Raw genomic sequence first — 19,515 nt, 5'->3', positions numbered from 1 at the left:
GGCCGCCGCGGGCGCAGGTGAGGCGGGCGGCGGGCCGGCTCCCCGCTGTGAGGCCGGGCGGGCTGCGCTTCGCTTCGCTTTGCTTCCCCGCGCGGGTGTCGGGAGCCGAAGTGCCGCAGCGCTGCGGTTTGTTTGTTTTGTTTTCCTTCCCCTTAAAAAGCGTGAGTTAGCGGGAGCCGCGGTTTTGCCCGAAAGTGGCGCTTGTACGGCAGCAGTTGTGGTACCCGGCACCGGAGAGCGGCACGGGGGAGGGGGGGGGAGACACCCAACCACTTTCTCCTGGTTGCGCTGTGTGTCTCCTGATACAGGCGCAAGTTTCCTACAGCTGTAGAGTGAGTCAAGCAGTGCAGGCTGCTAGTGATTGTCACGTATAAATTGTCAGCATTACTTTTAAGTTGATTCAAATTAACCTGTAAGCTATGGTGATTAACTATTTTCCTTTTTTCGCCCTGTAGCAGATCTCAAGGGTCTTGAAGAACGTTTAGGAGTGTGAAACGGGAAGCTGTAGTGATTATGGGGTGTCAGTGGATGGGAGGAAAAAAATAAAATGATAGTGTTATCACATAAACTAGTATCTCTAAATTTGAGATCTTCACAACAAAAGCAGCAACTTTTTTGGGCACCAGGTGTCATCTTAAATGTCTGAGTTGTGTAAAGTCCTATGCAGCCTTCAGTCTCTTTCTTAAAAATTGTACCATTCCTTCATGAAATGGGTGGGTTATTTTGTGCTATTGAATGTAAACAATATTCCCTAATAAATACTGAGTAATATCTACGCAACTGAGTCTTCCTCACACTTCTTGCTGCGTAGTTCTGTGCCCTTGCTGGCCCGAGTGCTTATTGGGTTGTTTGAGCTGATTTGCTGAGTGTGACTTTTTGCCAGGCTAATGAAACAAACCTGCTCACAAAGCAGTCCACCAAATGTCTGAATGGGTGCAAAGTATGTAGCAGGACAAGCATGCCCCTTAAATTGTCTAGTGGAGCTTTCCCTGACTAAATTTGTTGTGGGGAAGTCTTCTTGTGCGGTCAACCACACCTTCTTGCCATGATCTTGTCACCTAGATAAGGTTCTAGCAGTCCTTCTGCCTTTCCACCACCCTCCCTGAGACTTTTCAGATAATTAAAACTTACTAAATGGAGCAGCATTGTCCCGAGTTGSCAAAGGGCAATGTTGGTTTGTAAAAACAAGGCTGTAGGAAAAATTGCTGCAGGTGCRATCTGTTGGTATGGGCTTCCCATGAACAATCCTCAGTACTGGAGGGAAGATATGTATGCAGACTCTCTGTATGTCAAATGTAACAGCTGTTTCCACCTCTGTTACATAAAAGCATGAACCAAATAATTTTTATTTTAGCAACTTAAAACCTGTATTGGCTGTAAGAGTGGTATCAGCAATGAAATTCATTTTATTGTTGTACCAGTAGTACAACAGTTGGAGCTGAGCACCTCAATTTCTAATGACCAGTTCTTTGTTAGGTTAGTTGTTAATCCTCAAAACACAAACACAATCCTTAGCAGTTCCATGGAATAAGTCCTCTGTGGGCCTAACTGACAGCACAGGCAGTGAAGAGAATAGCTATTCTCATCAACAGATTTATTGCAGGAGGCAATAAAGGACAATGTATTGTGCAGCTTAGCTTTCTGGTTGCTGCTGATTCCTCATATTTAATTTTTTTTTTTTTTGCTAAAAGAGTACTTAATACTATATTATACTATATTATAAAACCTTTCTACCTTCTTGTGTCCTCATTTCCTAGCTGTGGGACTTGACTAATTTGCCAGGGTTCAGTTCCCCAGGGGGGTGGTAGTGTTCAGTGCATCCAGAAGGGAATTCAGACAGCTTGGAGACTACAGTTTGACTTTGCTTGACAGAATTCATGTTGAAAAGGAAGTTGAGAAATAGCACAGAACTAGATGTAGTGTGTTTGCAAGAGGCCTTCATTTGCATGGTCTTGAGTAGGTCTTCCTTGTCCTCTTTTCTCAGTACCCATTATGTTACCTTCCTTAATTTGATGCTCTGTTTTCCTTCCCAGTCTCTTTCCAGACATACTTGTTCCATTGACCTTCTTTCTGACTTTTGCATTGTGAGTTGGGAAAGAATATCTTACCTGTTCTTTCAACTCCATAAGAAGATGAAAATACTCTTAACYATTACATAGTTGCTAAGATCCGATTTAATCTTTTAGTCACTTAGTGTGTTAGTTGTGGTGTGGTGACTTTCTGATGTATATGAGAGCCGTGGGTATCCTAAACTGTCCACAGACAAGTCAAGAAAGCCCCATTCTAGGATTTGGGTAGTCATCAGGAATATTTGTGGTCTTGACTGGTGATTGGAAGGGGACAGCAGTTCTAGCTGTCACACAATCCTCCTCTTCTGGCTGACCCTTTTTTTTTTTTTTTTTTTCTTCCCAGGGCCAAAAGAGCAGCAAAATCCTCTTTGTAGGTGTGTCACAGTGCCCTCTTCTGACTTCCTCATATGGAGGATTTGTTCTGACACTTATGCTTGTCCCAAGCAAACTGACTTTTGGTTCAGTTTGAGAGTTTGTAATTTGGGGTTAATCAACTCCATTAAAAATAGTTTGGCTAAAGCTTTAAGGAACTAGAGAATTCTTAATTGCGTGTGGATTGTCTTGAAGAGTCGCGCACAAAGAATAGGGAGTGGTTAAAACTTACTGTTCCACATAATAATTAGCAAAACTATGCTTTAATGAAATCTTTTTCCCCTTTGCTGTCTGAATGCTGCTACACTTACACATTTAAATGCAGAAAATACTTGGTACTAATTGCATATCTTCTCCTTACTGTGGACATGCAGAAGACTTGAGACACTTGGCTTGTGTACCTCTTCGTTTTAAAGTTTTGTGTTTATGGGCTGTTGATATATTAAGTATCGGTACTTATTAATTCTAAAACACACTGGCCATTATAACAGTTCTCACAATGATTACTGCTGTGTTTTTTTTCCCTCCTCCATTCTTCCTTTCTAAAACCAACAAAAAGATAGTAACTTGTTTGATACTCTCTGAAGACACCTTAGTAGTACACCTTGCCAAGTCCTCAGTCTTTACTGGCAGGAATAACTTTTAAATTTGTGGCTGCCAGTCTTGTTAACTTCTAATATAGCCTGTGTCTGACTTAGTCTGCTTTGATTGCTCATTCTCCTCATTTGTAGGGTCTGAGCAATTGTGTACACATCACTTGCTGAGACAGTGTATTTAATAGTAAACACACTGAGTACTTGTCAGTCACAGCCTGGTATGGATGAGATCAGACTATCCTCTTGTGCCAAGCAAAGATGTGAAGCATCCTAAATACAAAGTAGATGGCCATTTTGTTCTTACAATCTGTTAAAGCAGTCTGTCTGCTGTAATCTCTGTGTGTCTTTTTTTTTTTTTTTTTCCCTTCCTCACTTAAAAATTGAAGTTTCCCCATCTGTGTCCCTTTGCAACACTTTCTTCCCTTGTATTTGTAAGTACATGTTCTCCTTTTGGTAAGGTCACTTAGTTGGTCAGCAGTCTTGACTGTGTTGGAAGGGAGAGTTGCAGTGGTCCGCAGGAGAACATGTTTGTCTTAACTACCAGACACTTTTTTTTTTGTCTGCTTGCACTTATAATGCTCGTCTCCTTCCCTCCTCCCCRCCCCCAATTTAAGAGCCTTGCAAGAAGCAAAGAACATAAAACTAAAAGCTTTGGCAAGCAGTCCTCAGTTCTGGAATTAGGCTACAACTGCAACTATATTAAGCTGGACAAAGACCATTTGGGAGAAATGGGAGGTGACCTAAAGGTAAATAGTAGAATTAGACTTTCTCGGCTTTTACTACATTTGAGACTAGAACTGCTTCCTTCATGAGAGTTTCCATGATACTCTTACTTTACTTTTTATTGTTTGAAATTTCTAGATATCCAGCTGCCCCTAGAATTATTAGATATCTGAGAATAGGCTGCTGAAGTCAGTAGCTTCTGTGTTGATTGGGTAAACTGAATGCTGTTAGGTGCTGAATGCCTTCTAGTATCCTTCCAGTTTTAAGATCTATAAATTGCTGCTGCACTAGTGGGAGAAAAAGGAGTTGCTGTCGCAGTGAGTGACAGAGGTGGAGAGATGTGCTGAAATGGCAGTCTCCCCATAGATTTGAAGATTCAGTCACCATGTATCAGTTATCCTTGACACTTGGTGCTTCAACAGACTTAACTAGCCTGCTGTGGGGAGCAGCAGTCCTGCCCTTTATCCTTGCCTCATGCTCTGCTTGCCGCTGGGTCCAAAAGTTGTGTGGCCATAGGGTTGTTTTGTCAACCCAACTGAAAATTAGCATGCTTGAAAAAGGTTTGTCTTTTGTTAGTGTCAGTGGACTGAACCAGCTCATGCTTCTGTCATGTAGTGTTGAGATCCCATGCAAGTGATGTGTTGAGATGGAAAAGTTGCAGGAAGAAAACAGYKTTGTTTTTTTTTTTTTTTGGCATCAGCTAATTGCCAAAGTGGTTAAAACATACTCTGAAACTACATTCTTCAGCTGCGTGTTGCTGCTTATTTTCTTGTGTAGTGACTCTAATTCCAGTAACAATGGCTCAGCTATTCTACTTAACCCCCCCCCCAACACCCCACAAACCTGGCATCTTGTTTGAAGGGTTCTAAATACAAGTCTAGGGGTTTGAACATATTGTGTTGTACTGGTGAAGGTGTTGCAAATGACTTTAAAATATTGAGCAACGAAATCATCAAAGCACTTTCCTCCATAGTTCAGCTTCCCAGTTTGGTAATCCGTATGTAGAGCAAGAGCTGTCTGCTCCCTACACCGGACTGATAATACCTATTCTTTAAGTTGGTACACTTCAAAAAGACTATCTCTGACAGTTTGTTAGAGATATGTCTCCACTGCCTGCCTGGCACACCTTTCCTTAAATCAGTGTTTGCTGTGCAGCCTAGCTGCTCTTTTCTCCCCTGTCTTTATGGGGTTCTGTAGCCTGAGAGCGTGTGTGGTCAGTGTTCACAGCCTATGGCATGCTGGTGGACTAAAGCTTGCTTGAAACAGATGGAGCACAACTAGAGGCATACTGTAGGGGCTGACATTCTTACTTAATGATCTTGGCATGTACTCTACTGCAAAACGTGCTGAAATCCACATCTGTGTCCTATGCGTTTTAGATAAAGGAATACCACGAGCTGCATGGTCTGGCACAAAGGGACATTCCTAATTAAAACAAACAACCTTTGCTCTTGTGTTCCACAAACCAATGTCTGCTTAGTCAAAGCACATTTTTAGGCTCTCAAGCATTTCTGCAACCTAGATAGACTTGTCTTCCCTGGTCATTTTGTATGTAGAGTTAGCTCCTGATATATTCATATAAGGACATCTCTGGGGAAGGTCTTAAGCCAAATTCTGATTAAAAAAAACAAAAACAAAAAACAAACAAAAAAACTTGGCTCAATGCTTTTAATCCTTGTCCTTGGTAGCAAATTGTTCAAAAAGTGCACGTAAAGCATGTCTGGGCAAGCAAACACATTCTAGTGTTTCATGTGTAAAAAAAAAAAAAAAAAAAAAAAAAAAAGCTTTCTCTAAGCTTTTTGAACCTCGCCCCCTTTTAATTTAAAATCAATTTATCACTGATTTCAAAACTTACAGCATTATATGAAACTATTCTGCTTCAGACTGCAGGTTTTGAGAGAGAAAGACATGGCAGAAAATATTACAGATGAAGGTAGTACAATCTTTGTGGATCTTTCAAATTTTAAAGACCAGCCAAATTGGGTTGTAACAATTTACTGCTTGACAAATGAGGTTAGGTGTATTGGAATGTAGGTAGGAAAGATTTATTGCAAGTTTTGCTGACCAGACTGACTTTAAACTTGACTAGCCGGGATGAGACAGAATGACTGATGAAATGCTTTGGGACAGAGGGGAGGTAAAACACCCCATAGTGATTAACTCTGTACTGAGCCTTTTGTCAACCAGCGCACTTAGCTTCTCCTTCAGTTTATTGCTAACACAATAGGGCACTACTTTTGCTTCTCTTGCGTTTTATAGATCGTCTACAAGCATCAGCATGGAAGTGGGTTTAATTAGATGGATGTTTTCCCAATGTTAATAATGCTTGAAATATTGCTCCCATATCCTGAAGACAGTTGGAGCTTACATTTGAGGTTGAAAACCGAGACTGTGCAATTTCTTTTAAAAGCCTTTAACCTAGGGTTTAAATACCAGGATTCACAAAGCAGAAGAGCTTTTCCTGAACTGGTCTGACATAATGCTTTGCTTTCTTTAGCTAATAAAGCTGTTGGAACTTGCCCTGCTGGAAGGGAGAAACAGAAAACAGTTTGTTCTTGTGTCTTCCAACTGCTGTCTGTTTTTGTTATTCCCCCCCATAACTCATTGATCAAAACCACAGAAAGGAGAATGAGCAAAACGGTCACTAGCTTAGAGATCTCTTGACTAATTTTGATAGTAACATTAAGTTAAACTGTAATGTTGAGAAAAGTTATTTCTTTGGCTTTGTACTTTTCTCTTCTGTTTTGTCTGCTAATTCTTTTTCCCGAACTAGGACTCAGTCCACTGCAGAACATGTTTTTCCTTATGTCAAAACAGTGTTAATCAGTTTAAACATATTTGTTATTAGACCATTTTAGAAGCCATAGAAATGCTGGCCTATTTACACGTGAACAGATTAAAGTTTACTTGGAAGACAATCTATCCACAGAAACAAAATATGTATATTTTAAATGATTGCTTTAGCAGTTGTTGTGATATTAGTTTGTCATAGATGCAATAAAAGCAGTATTGGTTTTACTAAGCTACATATACAACTTGTAGTGGTAGTGTTTTTTGACTAAAAGTTAACCTTGAATGCTTGAGACAAACTACAATTTATGTTTGTATAAAGAGGATAATGTGAAGTCAGGCCAACGTTAACCCTAATGTTTGGAAGAAGATGCTTCTGAAAAGCCACACTTATATCCACTCTTTATCTTCTGGGTTCTTAGCCTGTTTCTGTATTGCCAATGAAGTGGAACTTGTATTTGTGTGAATTGAATTCTCCTTTCAGAAACGAACCTTTGGTTGGTTAGTGTTGTATGCATTATCAGTGTTTAAGAAGAAAGCCCATTCTTCAAACTACTTTATTAAAACATTGGTCTCTCAAGAGAAGTAAATAAATGTTTGGGGTTGGGAAAGGAGGAAATGAAGGTAGTTTTTAGCGTGGTATTCCTGTTGTTAAGGTCAAGTTACTGATACAGCTGCATGAGGGAGTCCAGTAGAGATTCCACTTGCTGCTTGTTGTCAGTTCTTGACTTTTGGTGCCTAACAGTGCTTCTTTAAGCACAGGTTACAATTGAGGAAACATGTATATTTTGGAATGACAAGTCCAGATGTTGTCTTAATGGTATCTGCCAAATACAGACTTCATGGAAGAAGCCCTTTCCTGCACACAATGGGGAAGTTAGTTTTTTGAATGCTCTAGGTGTTTCAGAAATACTGTTTTTGGTTATGATATGCTTAACAGAATTCTTTGGAAACCTGGGACCTTAAGGCGAAAATTGAGAGAGAAATATCTTCTGATGACTGAAGGCAAAAGGATCACTGTGTGGAGAAGAAGTAAGACAGGTTTATTTCAGTTCAAGAGTTGATATTGTGTGGTTGCACCTTTTTCTTTGCCTAAACCATTGTCTCTTTCGTAGGATTTTTCTTGGGAGAGGCAGGACCTTGAGGATGGACTGTGACAGCATTCTTAGGTTCTAAGGTTTATAACTGAAGCAGGAGCTTTCTGGGCCTTCAGGGTATGAACTTCACTTCCCTCTTTAAAGTCAAACAGCCAGAGTCATGTTCCACGTATTGTGTGGCCTGTAGCCATGTTGGACACTTCTTTCTATTTAGAAAAAAATCTATAATGATAAATGTATGGGTACATGCAGTGTGGTTTGTCTTTCATTTACAAATGGCCCATAAATAAAATGCGTTTTTCCTTGGAACAAGCAGAAGCAGTTCTTACTTAGGACCACTCCTAGTTTAAATGTTATTTTTCTATAGTCAGCTATTTTGATGTTGACATTGCCCCCAAAATGTTAAATGAGTAGATACGTTTCTTAAGTATATGGCATTCTAGGGTGTTAGAATGAATCTAGATTTGTAAGTGATCCTCAGGCAGAGGCCAGGACAGGGATGCTCCAGTGCAGTAGCTAGCTGAAAAGTGAAGAAAACATTAGATTACACAAATGGTATGAATGAACATGATTTCATAGTCTCACTTGAGAGAGTGTCAACTCCCTCCCCTCCTTTTTTTTTCTTTTTTTCTTCCCCCTCTTTCTCTACAAAAACCCTCTATATTAGAAGTTCTGAGCTACTGAACTTTCACAGATCAAATTTTGGATATGTTTGGTTGCTTTTTCCTTATGCAGCTCCTGAGATGATAGAGAAAATATGCTTAAATGCTTAACTGCAGATAATTTCCTCCCACCTGATGCAGTTAGGCCTTGGGCATCTATATTGTGCGGTTGTGTGATAAGTACAGAGTGCCCATGCTGACTTCCATAGCTTGATCTTGGAAATAATATAACTTAGGGAAAGTAAGCCCAAGGTAGTGCTAAAAAAAGAAAAAGCTGACCTTGGATTCTTTCGGATGACAAAAAATTTGATTCTGTTGGCAATGAGAGAGATTATTGCCACTTTAAAACACTGAATTATCTTGCTTTGGGACTTAGATACATTGTGTGAGGCAATTTTAAATGTYGAGTAGAATCACTGTAATGAGAATATAGTGGTTTTTTTCATTCTTCTGCAGGTGGTGTTTATTTTTTTGGTGGTGCTTGTTTTGGTTTGCTTCTATCAACTGCAGCTTTTGGATCACTTGCATTAGTATTGCTGTGCTTCAGCTATGCTGTCTTACTGCTTCAGTTCTAATWTTGCACTGGAGCAAAACAAGCATCTTCATTAAGGGAGTCTGATTCTTACCTAGTCATTTAACTCTTAAGAGCTGAAGTTTTAAGAACATGAAACTTAAAAACAAACAAACAAAAAAAAACCTCATATGAGCACTGACAATTCCTGCAAATGTATTCCTATTATCCTTTTATATTAGCCTTGGCTCTTCAGAAATCTTTTTCTTTGCTTGTTTCAAAATTTGTTGTGGCATGGAACAGAAAAACCTTTGAAAAGTGGTCACTGACTTTACATTAATTAGTTGAAGTTATTGTAATGAAAAATTCTGCAGTGTGCAATTTAGACTGAAATGGAAGGTGTTTGCAAGGTCTTTTCTGGATTCTTGTACAGTGTCCTTGATATGGAGAACATTGTATTCTTATGCAGTAATTAAGACTTAATAGTTGTAGGGCATTTAAAAATTATTTTAAAGACAGTGGAAGCAACTAATGGTAGTAAGAGGGTAAATGAGAGAGCTGGTTGTTTCTGACTTTAATTTATCAGGATCAAGAAACTAAGTATCAAGTGCGTATGTAATTTTAAACCCCATGACAAAATTAAATGCCTCATTCTTGAGTTTGTAATGTTCCTATTAATCTTGTTCAGCACTTCATCTGTATTAAATCAATAATGCCTTTTAGGATCTCATCAGAAGTATCTTAAATTGACAGGATTACATTGCTCATGAAAACTGTATGTTTGGGTTGTAGAACCTCCAAGGACAGTAAGTGTAAAAACCTTCTTCAAAAACAAGGAGGTTCATAAATGTTTCTCTGGCAGTCTTATCTTTATTATATAACATTTTCTAAAGCATAATCTCATAAAATAGAGCTCATGCTATGGGATGGCTTCTTTGAACATCAATGTTAGTATTGGTTTTCATCTTAAATTTAAAAATAATTGTAGTCTTAACTGTCTGTCTTTAGCTACCTGCTCCATGGAGTGGTCAGAGCGTGTGCTAAATAAAAACAGAAAATACCTGCTGAAAACCTTAAGATAAGGAGATGTGTTGTTCAATAATTGTAGAGTCGATGGCTTGACTTCTTAAAAATGAAAAATAACAAATTAGTTGCTTCTGACTGACGTCTATTATCTCACTGTGCTTCCTGATCATTTAAAAGCACAGCTCAGTAAAAGGAAACACCCTTACTATGAACAAAGTCGCTGGGTGAAAAGTAGGGGTAATATTTCATAATTGTAGGCTGGTTTTCCTTGTGCAGTCTTGCTCCTCTCAGACGTCACAGCTGGCTGCGTCGAGGTCATAAATGCTGGACGTGAAGTGGTTAACAGTCACAGCAGCAGGTGAGTTCAGGCAGTCTGTCCTGAGGCAGCTGTCTGTTTCTTTTTCATATGCACATGAGGATAAGATATTAAGAAAGATAACTTATTTGAAGTTTCAATGTGTCAGTAGCTTGAGAAATTAATACTTAGCCAGCAGGAATGAAATTCTGCTACTAAACTTGAGGTGAGAGCTAGATGAATGACCTAAGTTACCTGATAAAGGTTGCTCTGTTTTGAAGGCCTTCACTGCCTGTTCTTTATCATGTTGTAGTGTTATCGATGCCTTCCTGTTGCAGTTCCTCTGTGTGGTTGCTTAGAAGTTATGAGATCACACAGAGTGAGGGAATCACCTGATGACTATTTTGTACATCGTTGTTGATCTTAGTAAGTCAGTAAACAGGAAATAGCACAAGGATATTCAGGATGCTATTACAGTAGTCAGAGACATAGACATGTTTGTTACAATAAATCAAGTAATAGGCGTGCAGAAAAGTGACTAAGACTTTTATAACAATTACTATTCTTACTGTTTTCTGTTTGATTTCCAGTACTCATTTTTGGAATTGTTTTGGACTCCCTTTCCAGAGTTGCACTATGCCACGTTTCCCCTCTGTATGGGCTCAATGACAGCCTGTGTGATTCAGTACTGGCACTGGCCTCGGCATCTTAGGAAAGCTGTAGGACTGGCAGAGTCAGTCTGTGGCTTGCAAGGTTGGGAACGGCCGGCCTGTCTGTCTAGGCAGGCTGCCTACATAGATTGTTCTAGGGAGACTGATGTGCAGTAGCTTCTCCCAGATACTTCTGTGGCGTATGTGATCTGTACGTGAACAGGAGGTGTGTTGTTTCACAGAGTATGCACATAGGTAATGCCGATCAACTTTGAGAAGGGAGAGTGGTTGGGAAAGCTGCATTGTCAGAGCAGTTGTGCATCTTGTCTGTGTGAAAGTCAAAGTCTAGGCTGACTCAGTGAAGGAGGATAGCCTAGACTTTGCTTTGGGAGCTGTTTTTTAGGAATGCCTTGCTCCGCACTGCTGTAGATCCCTAAGAGAGGGCCATCATAACACACCTGAAGTTGGTTCTTTGCTGAGAGAACGGGACTTGGGAACATGGATCTGGCATAGATTGCTGGATGACTGAATTGGCTTAGTGGGCAGCAAGCCATGTGTAGGCTGAGTTGGAAATTCAAAGTTATTTCACCCTAAAATAGGTTAGGGCATCTACTCTGTACAGGTATCAAGTTCACTGTTAATTAAGACCCCTCTCCAGTCTTTATTGTGTTACCTAAGGGTTTGTAGCAGCAAATAGAATGCCTAACAGGCAACCTAGAAAATATTATGAAAGTTTCCTGTGCTTTCAACTCTTCTTGAGCATGTGGAAAAAGTGAGACTTTTTAGGGCAATGCATTTGTAGGTGAATTTTGATTGAGATGATGCCAACAGATGTTGTCCACTTCATGCTGCCAGCAAATCAGTCCTCATTAGAATTTGAAAAGAAGTTTCTTCACAAAGTTAATGAATTAACTGAAGGTTTGAGTGTTCTCTTGTCATCTAAATCTTATTTTCTCTGATAGAAACCAGTTCACCTAAGCAAATAAGTGATCAGTCTTATTGATGTATCTTATGTGGATTCCCGAATAACCCTTAAGAGAATGTTTTTCTAAACTTGTGTGCTGTTTTAGACTTCTTTCAAGGTTCAGGCAGGGCTGTTTTCCATGTTGAGAGAACCTGAAGAATGTTTGGCAATAGGTCCCTTACTTTGGGGCAAGTCAATAAAATAGTATGCCATTCATATTTATGGAATACATTTAACAGGGCCTGGAGCTCTGTTTTGGAAAAAGACTTAATAGGCCCCTATCAGATTGCTTGTAATTACTTTACTTAGGACATATTAAACAAATGTTCCTGACATAGGAAACACTGCCCTTCTAGTGGGATTGTTAGGGAAGTCGTTTTTTGTGTCAAAATTCAAGGTGATTTCTGACTACTCAAGTAATTGTGCTGGGTTTGGTTATGGTGTGCTATGGAAAAAAGCTTGCAGCTGCTGTGGAGAATTCCAGTTTCCTAAGCTGGAATGTTAGTAGCCTGCTTGCTCTGCTCAAGAATGTGTATTTTTTAATTTTTTTAGTTTTTATTCTGTCACTGGTTTTTTGGGTGTATTCTTTAATTGTTAAAACTTTTTTTTTCTATGAATTTTTGGGATGAAGATTCCTACGGAGGCTTTAGGAGATCTGTTTCTGATTAGTTTCCTGCCTTTTGGTAAATATAATCTCCTGATGGAGTTGCTTCCTTTAAAGGTTTGCTACTGTTAGTGGACATGTTCATTTCATAGGATTTATGACTTCCCCCTGCTTTCCCCCCCCCCCCCAAAAAAAAAAAAAAAAGGGTGTAATTTGGTGCGAAGTTCAGGAGTTTCTTGCTGTGTTCCCCTCTCCCTGGAACAGAGACTAGACCATCCATCCAGGTATGTTCTGTGTGGATTACTCTGATACATACTTCTGTCGGGTGTTGGTGAGAGGGTCTTTGTCTAGTGTAGCACCTTTTGAAAACATTCAGGACAAAAATGTCAGGCTGAACTTTGTTTAAGCATGTAAAAATCTAGTAAATGGCTGGCTTAGTCTAGAACTTAATGTTTGTAACCCTTTGAGGTGGGCATGACTCAGGGTCTTGCTTATTCCTTCAGATTCTAGGGTTTTTTTCCCCCGAATAAGATTCTTGCAAATACCCTGTTTGTGTTATTTTGAGCATGAGATTACTATACAGAGGTGGTGAACAGGTATAGCTTGGTTCACAACAGATGAAGTTTATCATATTATAGCCAAAAAGACTTTTTTTTTTTTTTAAAGGCCAAGAACAGCCATCTGAAGTTTCAAGCATTCCTCTTGAGACTAGATTTCATCCTGCTATTTAGTTTCCCTTGGAAAAGTTCCCTTTTAAAAGGAATCTTGCTTAAAGTAAACACACTAACCATAATGTGGAATAGGAATTGTAGTTCGTGTAGAAGCAAAGTAATACCAACAAGATCAGACCTAGTTCATGCGTAGATACTACAGTGCAGTTAAGACTTTGATGCCACACACACAGCTGGGAGTCATCTGCAATACTTCTAGTATTTCTGTGTTGTCTTACCAGCTCTTATAAAACTTTGTATGTGTATATAACTGGAACAGAAGATGCTTCTGTCATAACTTCAAGGTAAACACTGCCACTGGGAAGGGGAACTGGGCTTAGTCAGTGTAAGGAAATATGTCAGGTGTTTATATTCACTTSCACAGTTTTGTGGAGACGGAGAGGGAAATTTCTAATTTTCCAACTTACCAGACGCTGTCAAGTGATCCTGCAGGATGTAGGTGCGTGCTTCCTGTGCAGATGCACACATTAACAAATGTCCGTCTCTGTATCAGTGTATACCAAGATCTTCAGTCTGTCAGTGGGTGGCCAAATCAGTGTCATCTCTATTAGCAKCCTTGTTAAGGAAAGGGAGCTTAGCAAATAACACTGTCCCTAAAGAATTTCAGACTGAATGATTTTCCTTAATAGCTTTTATTATTAAGGAGTGCTTGTGGTTCTTGTCTTTCTGCATCTAAGAGGAACAAAAGAATAAAGTTTTGGGCAGTATTCCTTGCTGATGGCAATTCTTTAGCAATGTGAACAGACTGAGGTCTTAAATGCAGTGTTGGTTTAATGGCTTAGTATTTTGGGAGTCTGGATGCAGGTAGTCATTTTGAGAGACTTGGAGGATTTAATTTGATATTTGTTGTTGTTGTTTTTTCTTCACACAAGCTTTAGAGTTGTATACTATCCAGTTTAAGTATGTTCAGTGCTAGAGCATGGGTGTACAGGTGACTTGACTGATTCTCAGTTATCAGTCAAATGCAAAGTCGGTTGCTTTGCTTCTGAAATGAGTGTTTAAGTCATGCGCTTTAAAGCAATTTAAACTGTAAGACTGTATTATGTAATAATGCAGGCAGCAAGTTATGTTTCTTTTACTATAGATACATGGATTAAAAAATATGTTGTTCAAGGCTTCTTTTTTTTGTTTTTGCTTTGCCTTTTGATTTTAATCCTCTAGTATATTTGAGAAATGCTTCTCTTTAAATGAACAAAATGTCTTCAAAGGAAGTGGCATTCCAAAAAAGGAATGCTCCATTAGTTGCTGAATACAGCTGAAAAACTGAAATAGCTATGTGTACAACTGGCAGTAAAATTACATTGGTAAGCGGGATTAGCCATGTATCTACTAGTGAAATAAAGTAAATGGCATCACACTGCTGAAATCTGTTTCCATTTGTGGAAGCTGGCTTTATGTGCTCATATCCACTGTGAAGAACAAACTGCGTCTAAAAAAAAAACCCAAAAAACCCAAAGTTCTTAAATTTGCGAAGTCTTGGGATGATCAGGCACACTCTTGAAGCATGTTTTATGGTTACTGAGAAATACCCAGAAAAAGGTTGCACTTCTGTGGCAGTAAGTGTTATTAAAAACTTTGAGGGCTTTTCGATATCTATCTGAACAGGAAAACTATTAGAAGATATCATGCTGTCTTAGCTATGACAGTGACACTGATTTGGCAAGGCTTCCTGCTGCTGCTGTTCCGTGTGTTTCTGCCTTTATCTTCAGTCAGCTACAGTGAGCTCTCCTACTCTTTTGTCTGTATACTCAGCTATGACACACAGCTTGAGGGCAAAACTGAATTTGCCAGTGAGTGCAGCTTAAGGTCAGCAAAGAGTAGGCTGTATATTTTTTATATATGTAAAAAATATATATATAAAAAAATATGTAAAAAAAATATAAAAAATAAAAAAAAGTCTGGTAACTTTAGCTGAGAGTGGATGATTGCTGCCCATGCGAAGGAGGTAGTGATGCCAACGGCAGCAAAGTTATGCCATACTTAGTGTCAACTCTGGACATAAGGAAATAAAAACTTGTTCCTRTTATTACTGGCTAAATGTACTGGTATTTTTTTGTTCTTACCCCTCTTTGGGGGAGGGAAGGAAGGAGATGAAAAATCTGGTTGCACCCCATCACTGGGCAAGTGACAAAGTTCTAGTAACATTTTCATGTTACAGCAATGTTGAACACTAATGTATAACAACATATTGTGTTACTTAAGTTTCTTGTTCTTTGGTTTTAATAATGAATTTTAGAAGAACTCTAAAAATCAGGTAGTAAAAGCTGATAACCTTGCTGTTTTTCCCCCACCTTAAATTCATTAGATCTCAGGTCTTAGCGGAGCCTGTGAACTAATGTGGTGTTGGCTACTGGAAGCTAACGTTATTTTAGGTGCTGCCTTCATGTTTTTAATGTGCCTCTGCGTGTGTGTGTGTGCACATGTGTATGGTGAGGATTTAAGCAAAAACAAGCACACTTTCCAAACTGAGGTTTTCATCATGACACCTGTAATATTCTCAGAGGTGAACAAGTCATTTATGTATGCAGTAGGAATTAAGTGGAATTCTTGCAACTCTTGATTTGACCAATATTGAATAATACTTTTCTCCAACTAGGAAATCCTTCCTACCAACTTAATTTATGGTGTTTTCTTGCGCTAGTGTGCTCTTTTAACTTGTGAGGACTTCTTTAACTTAGCTTAAAGATCCTCTTGCTGTTACTATAATAAGTTTTCTGCTTGAAAATCAGTTATTTCAGAAGTAGTGTTCTCAAATTCCATGCTGTTCCAATTCTTGTTTCTACCAGATCTTGGAGAATGTCACATTTGGGGCATAAGTTGATGTTTAAATTCAAAAATAAACTCTTTAATAAAAGCAATATTACGTGAGGATAGTGTGAATGGAAAAGTATAGACAAAAAAAAAAAATCTGCTAAAGAAATAGAAACTGGTTCTGTTTCCTAGTCCTCACAGGAAGAAACTTATGTATGTTGTCCACTAGTAGCTATAAGAATAACTTTAGACTGTCTCTGAGAATTTGGATGAGGTGCATACTTGACCAATAACTTCTTGCATATAGTTATGCAGCCTTCTGACTTAGTGCTTATGATATTCAGGAACCTCTTTTGTGTCTCTTCTCTATTCAAAGAAACTTCACCATCAAAGTCTATGTTACATTATTAGGATTAATGAGGCTTTCTTTATCTCTAATATTTTATGGTTGTAATTTCAGCCAGAAGAACAAGGAAAGGTGAAAGCCATTAGAGCCAGGTTATTGAACAGTGTATTCCACAGGGACAAAGAGGAGAGGAAGAGCTCTTCTCTACAGAATTTCATCCAAATTAAGGGTGTTTGATCTAATTTTCCTTCTGTTTCCAGATCTCATGCTATTTGGGAGAAGTGAAGTTTTTAACATGTGTTGTCAGGATTTTTTTCTAATTGGGCAGAATAAAACCATTCAGGGTTTTTTGAACTGGTGCTTCCCTTGACTTTTGGTTGAAAGGTCTTTGGATTGTAATGAATTGTTGTGTTTGGATAGGCGTCTACAGATTAGTATGCTGAATTGCAATTCAAATAGGCAGGGCTTTTTCAAGAGGCATTTCCACTTGTGAAACTTGTAGGTGAAGTGGCAGCTTAGCCTGACTTAGTAAAGTGCTTGAGGAACCATCATCTTTTGACTCAAAGTTTAGCATTGACTGAAATTCTGAACATGTGTCTCCAGATTATAAACCACAGCATTAATTCATGCCTTAATTGTTCATGTGTATTGCACTGCTGAACAAAACTGCCACTATGGTATATCAGTTATGTTCTTCTGTATGCAGTATTGTAACAGCTGTGCAGTACACTATCCCTTCCCGTTACAGAGGAATCCGATCATGTGGATGTTCCCAAGTGCTCTTCAGCTCCTTTGCTGCTGTCAGGCTTTAATGCTTTGTTGTATGGGGACAGGCCCCAAGTATGAACAGATTGCAAATGTGCCCCAAAAGCTTTGTTCAGATCTAGTCTTGTGTTTTGGAAACTCTTGCATTCTGGAACAGGGCTATATGTGATTAACTGGCTTTTAATCTTGCTTATAACTGGGTAGTAATTCTTTTTTAAATTGAATTTGAGACACTGGAAAAAAAATTTTTTTTTTTTTAAGACTTTGTTGAAGGGTAAGAAAATACAAGCTCTGTTTGAGAATAGTCTTGTTCTATAATTTTTTTATTCTAAGTGATGAGGAAAATATGTATTTCCTTGGAATAACTGACAGTTATCCTCAGGAGAGGATGGAAGCTAGATGTAGGATTTATACGCGTGACTGTGTCTAATTTTGGGCTTCTCAGTGCAAGGAAGATGTTGATTAACTTGAGAGAGTTTAGTAGAGGCCACCAAAGGTGTTCACGGGGCTGGAGCACATGACCTGTGAGTAGAGTCTGGATGGGCTTGTTCAGCCTGGAGAAGAGAAGGTTTTGGGGGACCTAATAAATAGCAGCTTCACCATACCTGCGAGAAGGTTACTGGGAAGACAGAACCAGGCTTGTTCTCCTGCCGTGCAACTTGGTCAAGAGACACAGTGGTCATGAACTTGAATGGGAGGTTCTGACGGGGTATAAGGAAAAAGCTTGCACTGTGAGGTTAATCAAGCATTGGCACAGGTTGCCCAAAGAGGTTGTGAAATTTCCAAGACCTGACTGGACAAAGCCCTAGGTAGTGTGGTCCGAACCTGATGCTGACCTTGCTTTGATCAGGAGATTGGACTGGATGACTTCACAAGGCCCTTCCAAGCCTGAATGATTCAGTGGTTGTCTTGCCATAATCTCTTCCTCCCCCTTTCACTTACTGCATTTATAGCTTAATACTAGTATGTCTGTCTTTTAAAAACAATGGACCCCCTCCCCCCTCCTTCTATGAGCTACCAGGTGTCCATTTCTTACGTTGAAGATGGAGGAACATTCTGTGGTATCAGTGATGTTGGAAAGTCTCACCCTTGCTGTTAACAATTTCATATTTTATTTTTAATGTCATTTATGTACTACATGTTTACTGTTGGAGGTGACTCATAGTATTCAAAACAGGCTTCCTAACAAGCAGAGGTTTATTACCTATGCTGCAGAGAGGTGTTTGGAAGACAGGTTATATCAAACTGGTTGAACTGTCAAACTTGCTTTGATGTCTTGTATACTAGGAAAGTTCTGTAATAGTCTTTGCAAATAATATCCTGTAGAAGATGAAGACTCTTGGAGTAGTTGTGAGAAAAAACAGGCTACAGTTTCTTACAATTCTTTACTGGGCCTAACAACAAAATACAATTGGGTTGCATCATACAGTGTTCTGTAGGTGAGACAGGTAGAGCAACATTTAAAGCCACCAGACCACTATAAAACCTTAATTTTTAGTTAGTTACTAACCTTAGAGAACTTTAACCATTTGGGTTGAAATTTTACATGCCTGATCTGCCACAGCTGTACTCTTCTTGAAAACATGATGTGATGCATCTTCCTTAGTGTAATGTGAGAAAACAAATTACTTTAGAGTTCTGAATTTTCTTAGAAGATCTGTGGAGATCCCTAGAAGTATAAAGTTCTCCCACATAACCGTTCTGAGTGTGTTGGAAGTGATGCTGCAGGGACATAGCCAGACTGTTCTGTAACTGCTGCTTTGGGCCAGTTAGAGTTAAGGGCAGGTAATTGCCTGGCTTCTACAAAGTGTAACTACCTAGTGAAGCAAAAGTATGGAGCTCTTGGATTTGTCAGAGATGGCAACTACTGCTGTTCACTTCACCATAAAGAACTGTTCCACCACTCTGTGGCCAAGATTTTTAGTTGAAAATACTGTGTAGTAACAAACTCTCATTAAAGCAGATCTATCTGCTCCTGTTCTCATCATGGATTGCTTGGCATCCTCTTGCTCAGGCTCTATACCATATGCTTGATGAATTTTAAGCAGAAATTGTCTGTCTGAGCAAAACTGGATTAGTTCCCTCTTGCCTCCATTTCCATGTGCTGCTGTTAGAGTTCTAGCAAAAAGAGATGATATTTCATAATACTCATCCTGTTGTTTTTTTTAAACCAAAAAACCTCACTTTAAAAATCCTCTTGTGGGGTATTTGAAAGAGAGCCCTCTAACAACTCCCTCTATACTGTCATCTAGCATATCTAAGTGTGGTAGCACTGCTTTTGTGGAAGCAGTCCTTTGGTATGGACAAGCTGCAGGGCTGGTTTTGCTTGTAGCTGAACCAGAAGGGCTACTGGTTTTACACTACTTCATCTGTTAGAGGCAGACTTAGGAAACTGTGCATGGTCTGCAGGGACGTATAGCCTTGTCTGTTGGTGCTACTTTATTTTTGTGTATTGCCAAATTTACTCCAAGCAGCCTATAATGTTGTGAATTTTTTTCAAGCTAGGGAAACAGATTATTATCATTTTTTTTTAACTGAGTTGGTTGGATCTGTGTAATGATGT

The 19,515-nt window shown here is 39.1% G+C and overlaps 1 protein-coding gene across 2 annotated transcripts in view; it reads left to right on the top strand.

Moving 5' to 3' along the window:
- The first annotated feature begins 6 nt into the window (after nucleotides 1–6).
- Nucleotides 7–19,515, top strand: part of REEP3 (receptor accessory protein 3) — a 42,492-nt gene continuing 22,983 nt past the window's right edge. The window contains exons 1-2 of one of the 2 annotated variants that reach the window (XM_026069932.1): nucleotides 9,580–9,626; nucleotides 10,123–10,204. In XM_026069932.1, the coding sequence (XP_025925717.1) occupies nucleotides 9,587–9,626; nucleotides 10,123–10,204 (122 nt within the window). In that variant the 5' untranslated portion in view covers nucleotides 9,580–9,586. Of the gene's footprint in view, nucleotides 18–9,579; nucleotides 9,627–10,122; nucleotides 10,205–19,515 lie in introns of those variants that run through there. The other variant, XM_026069933.1, reaches the window with a different exon arrangement.

The sequence above is a fragment of the Apteryx rowi genome, unplaced genomic scaffold (assembly GCF_003343035.1).
Source record: "Apteryx rowi isolate R43461 unplaced genomic scaffold, aptRow1 scaffold_30, whole genome shotgun sequence".
Lineage (NCBI taxonomy): Eukaryota > Metazoa > Chordata > Aves > Apterygiformes > Apterygidae > Apteryx > Apteryx rowi.
The sequence above is the reverse complement of the archived record's forward strand: the minus strand, read 5'-3'. Positions and strand labels throughout refer to the sequence as shown.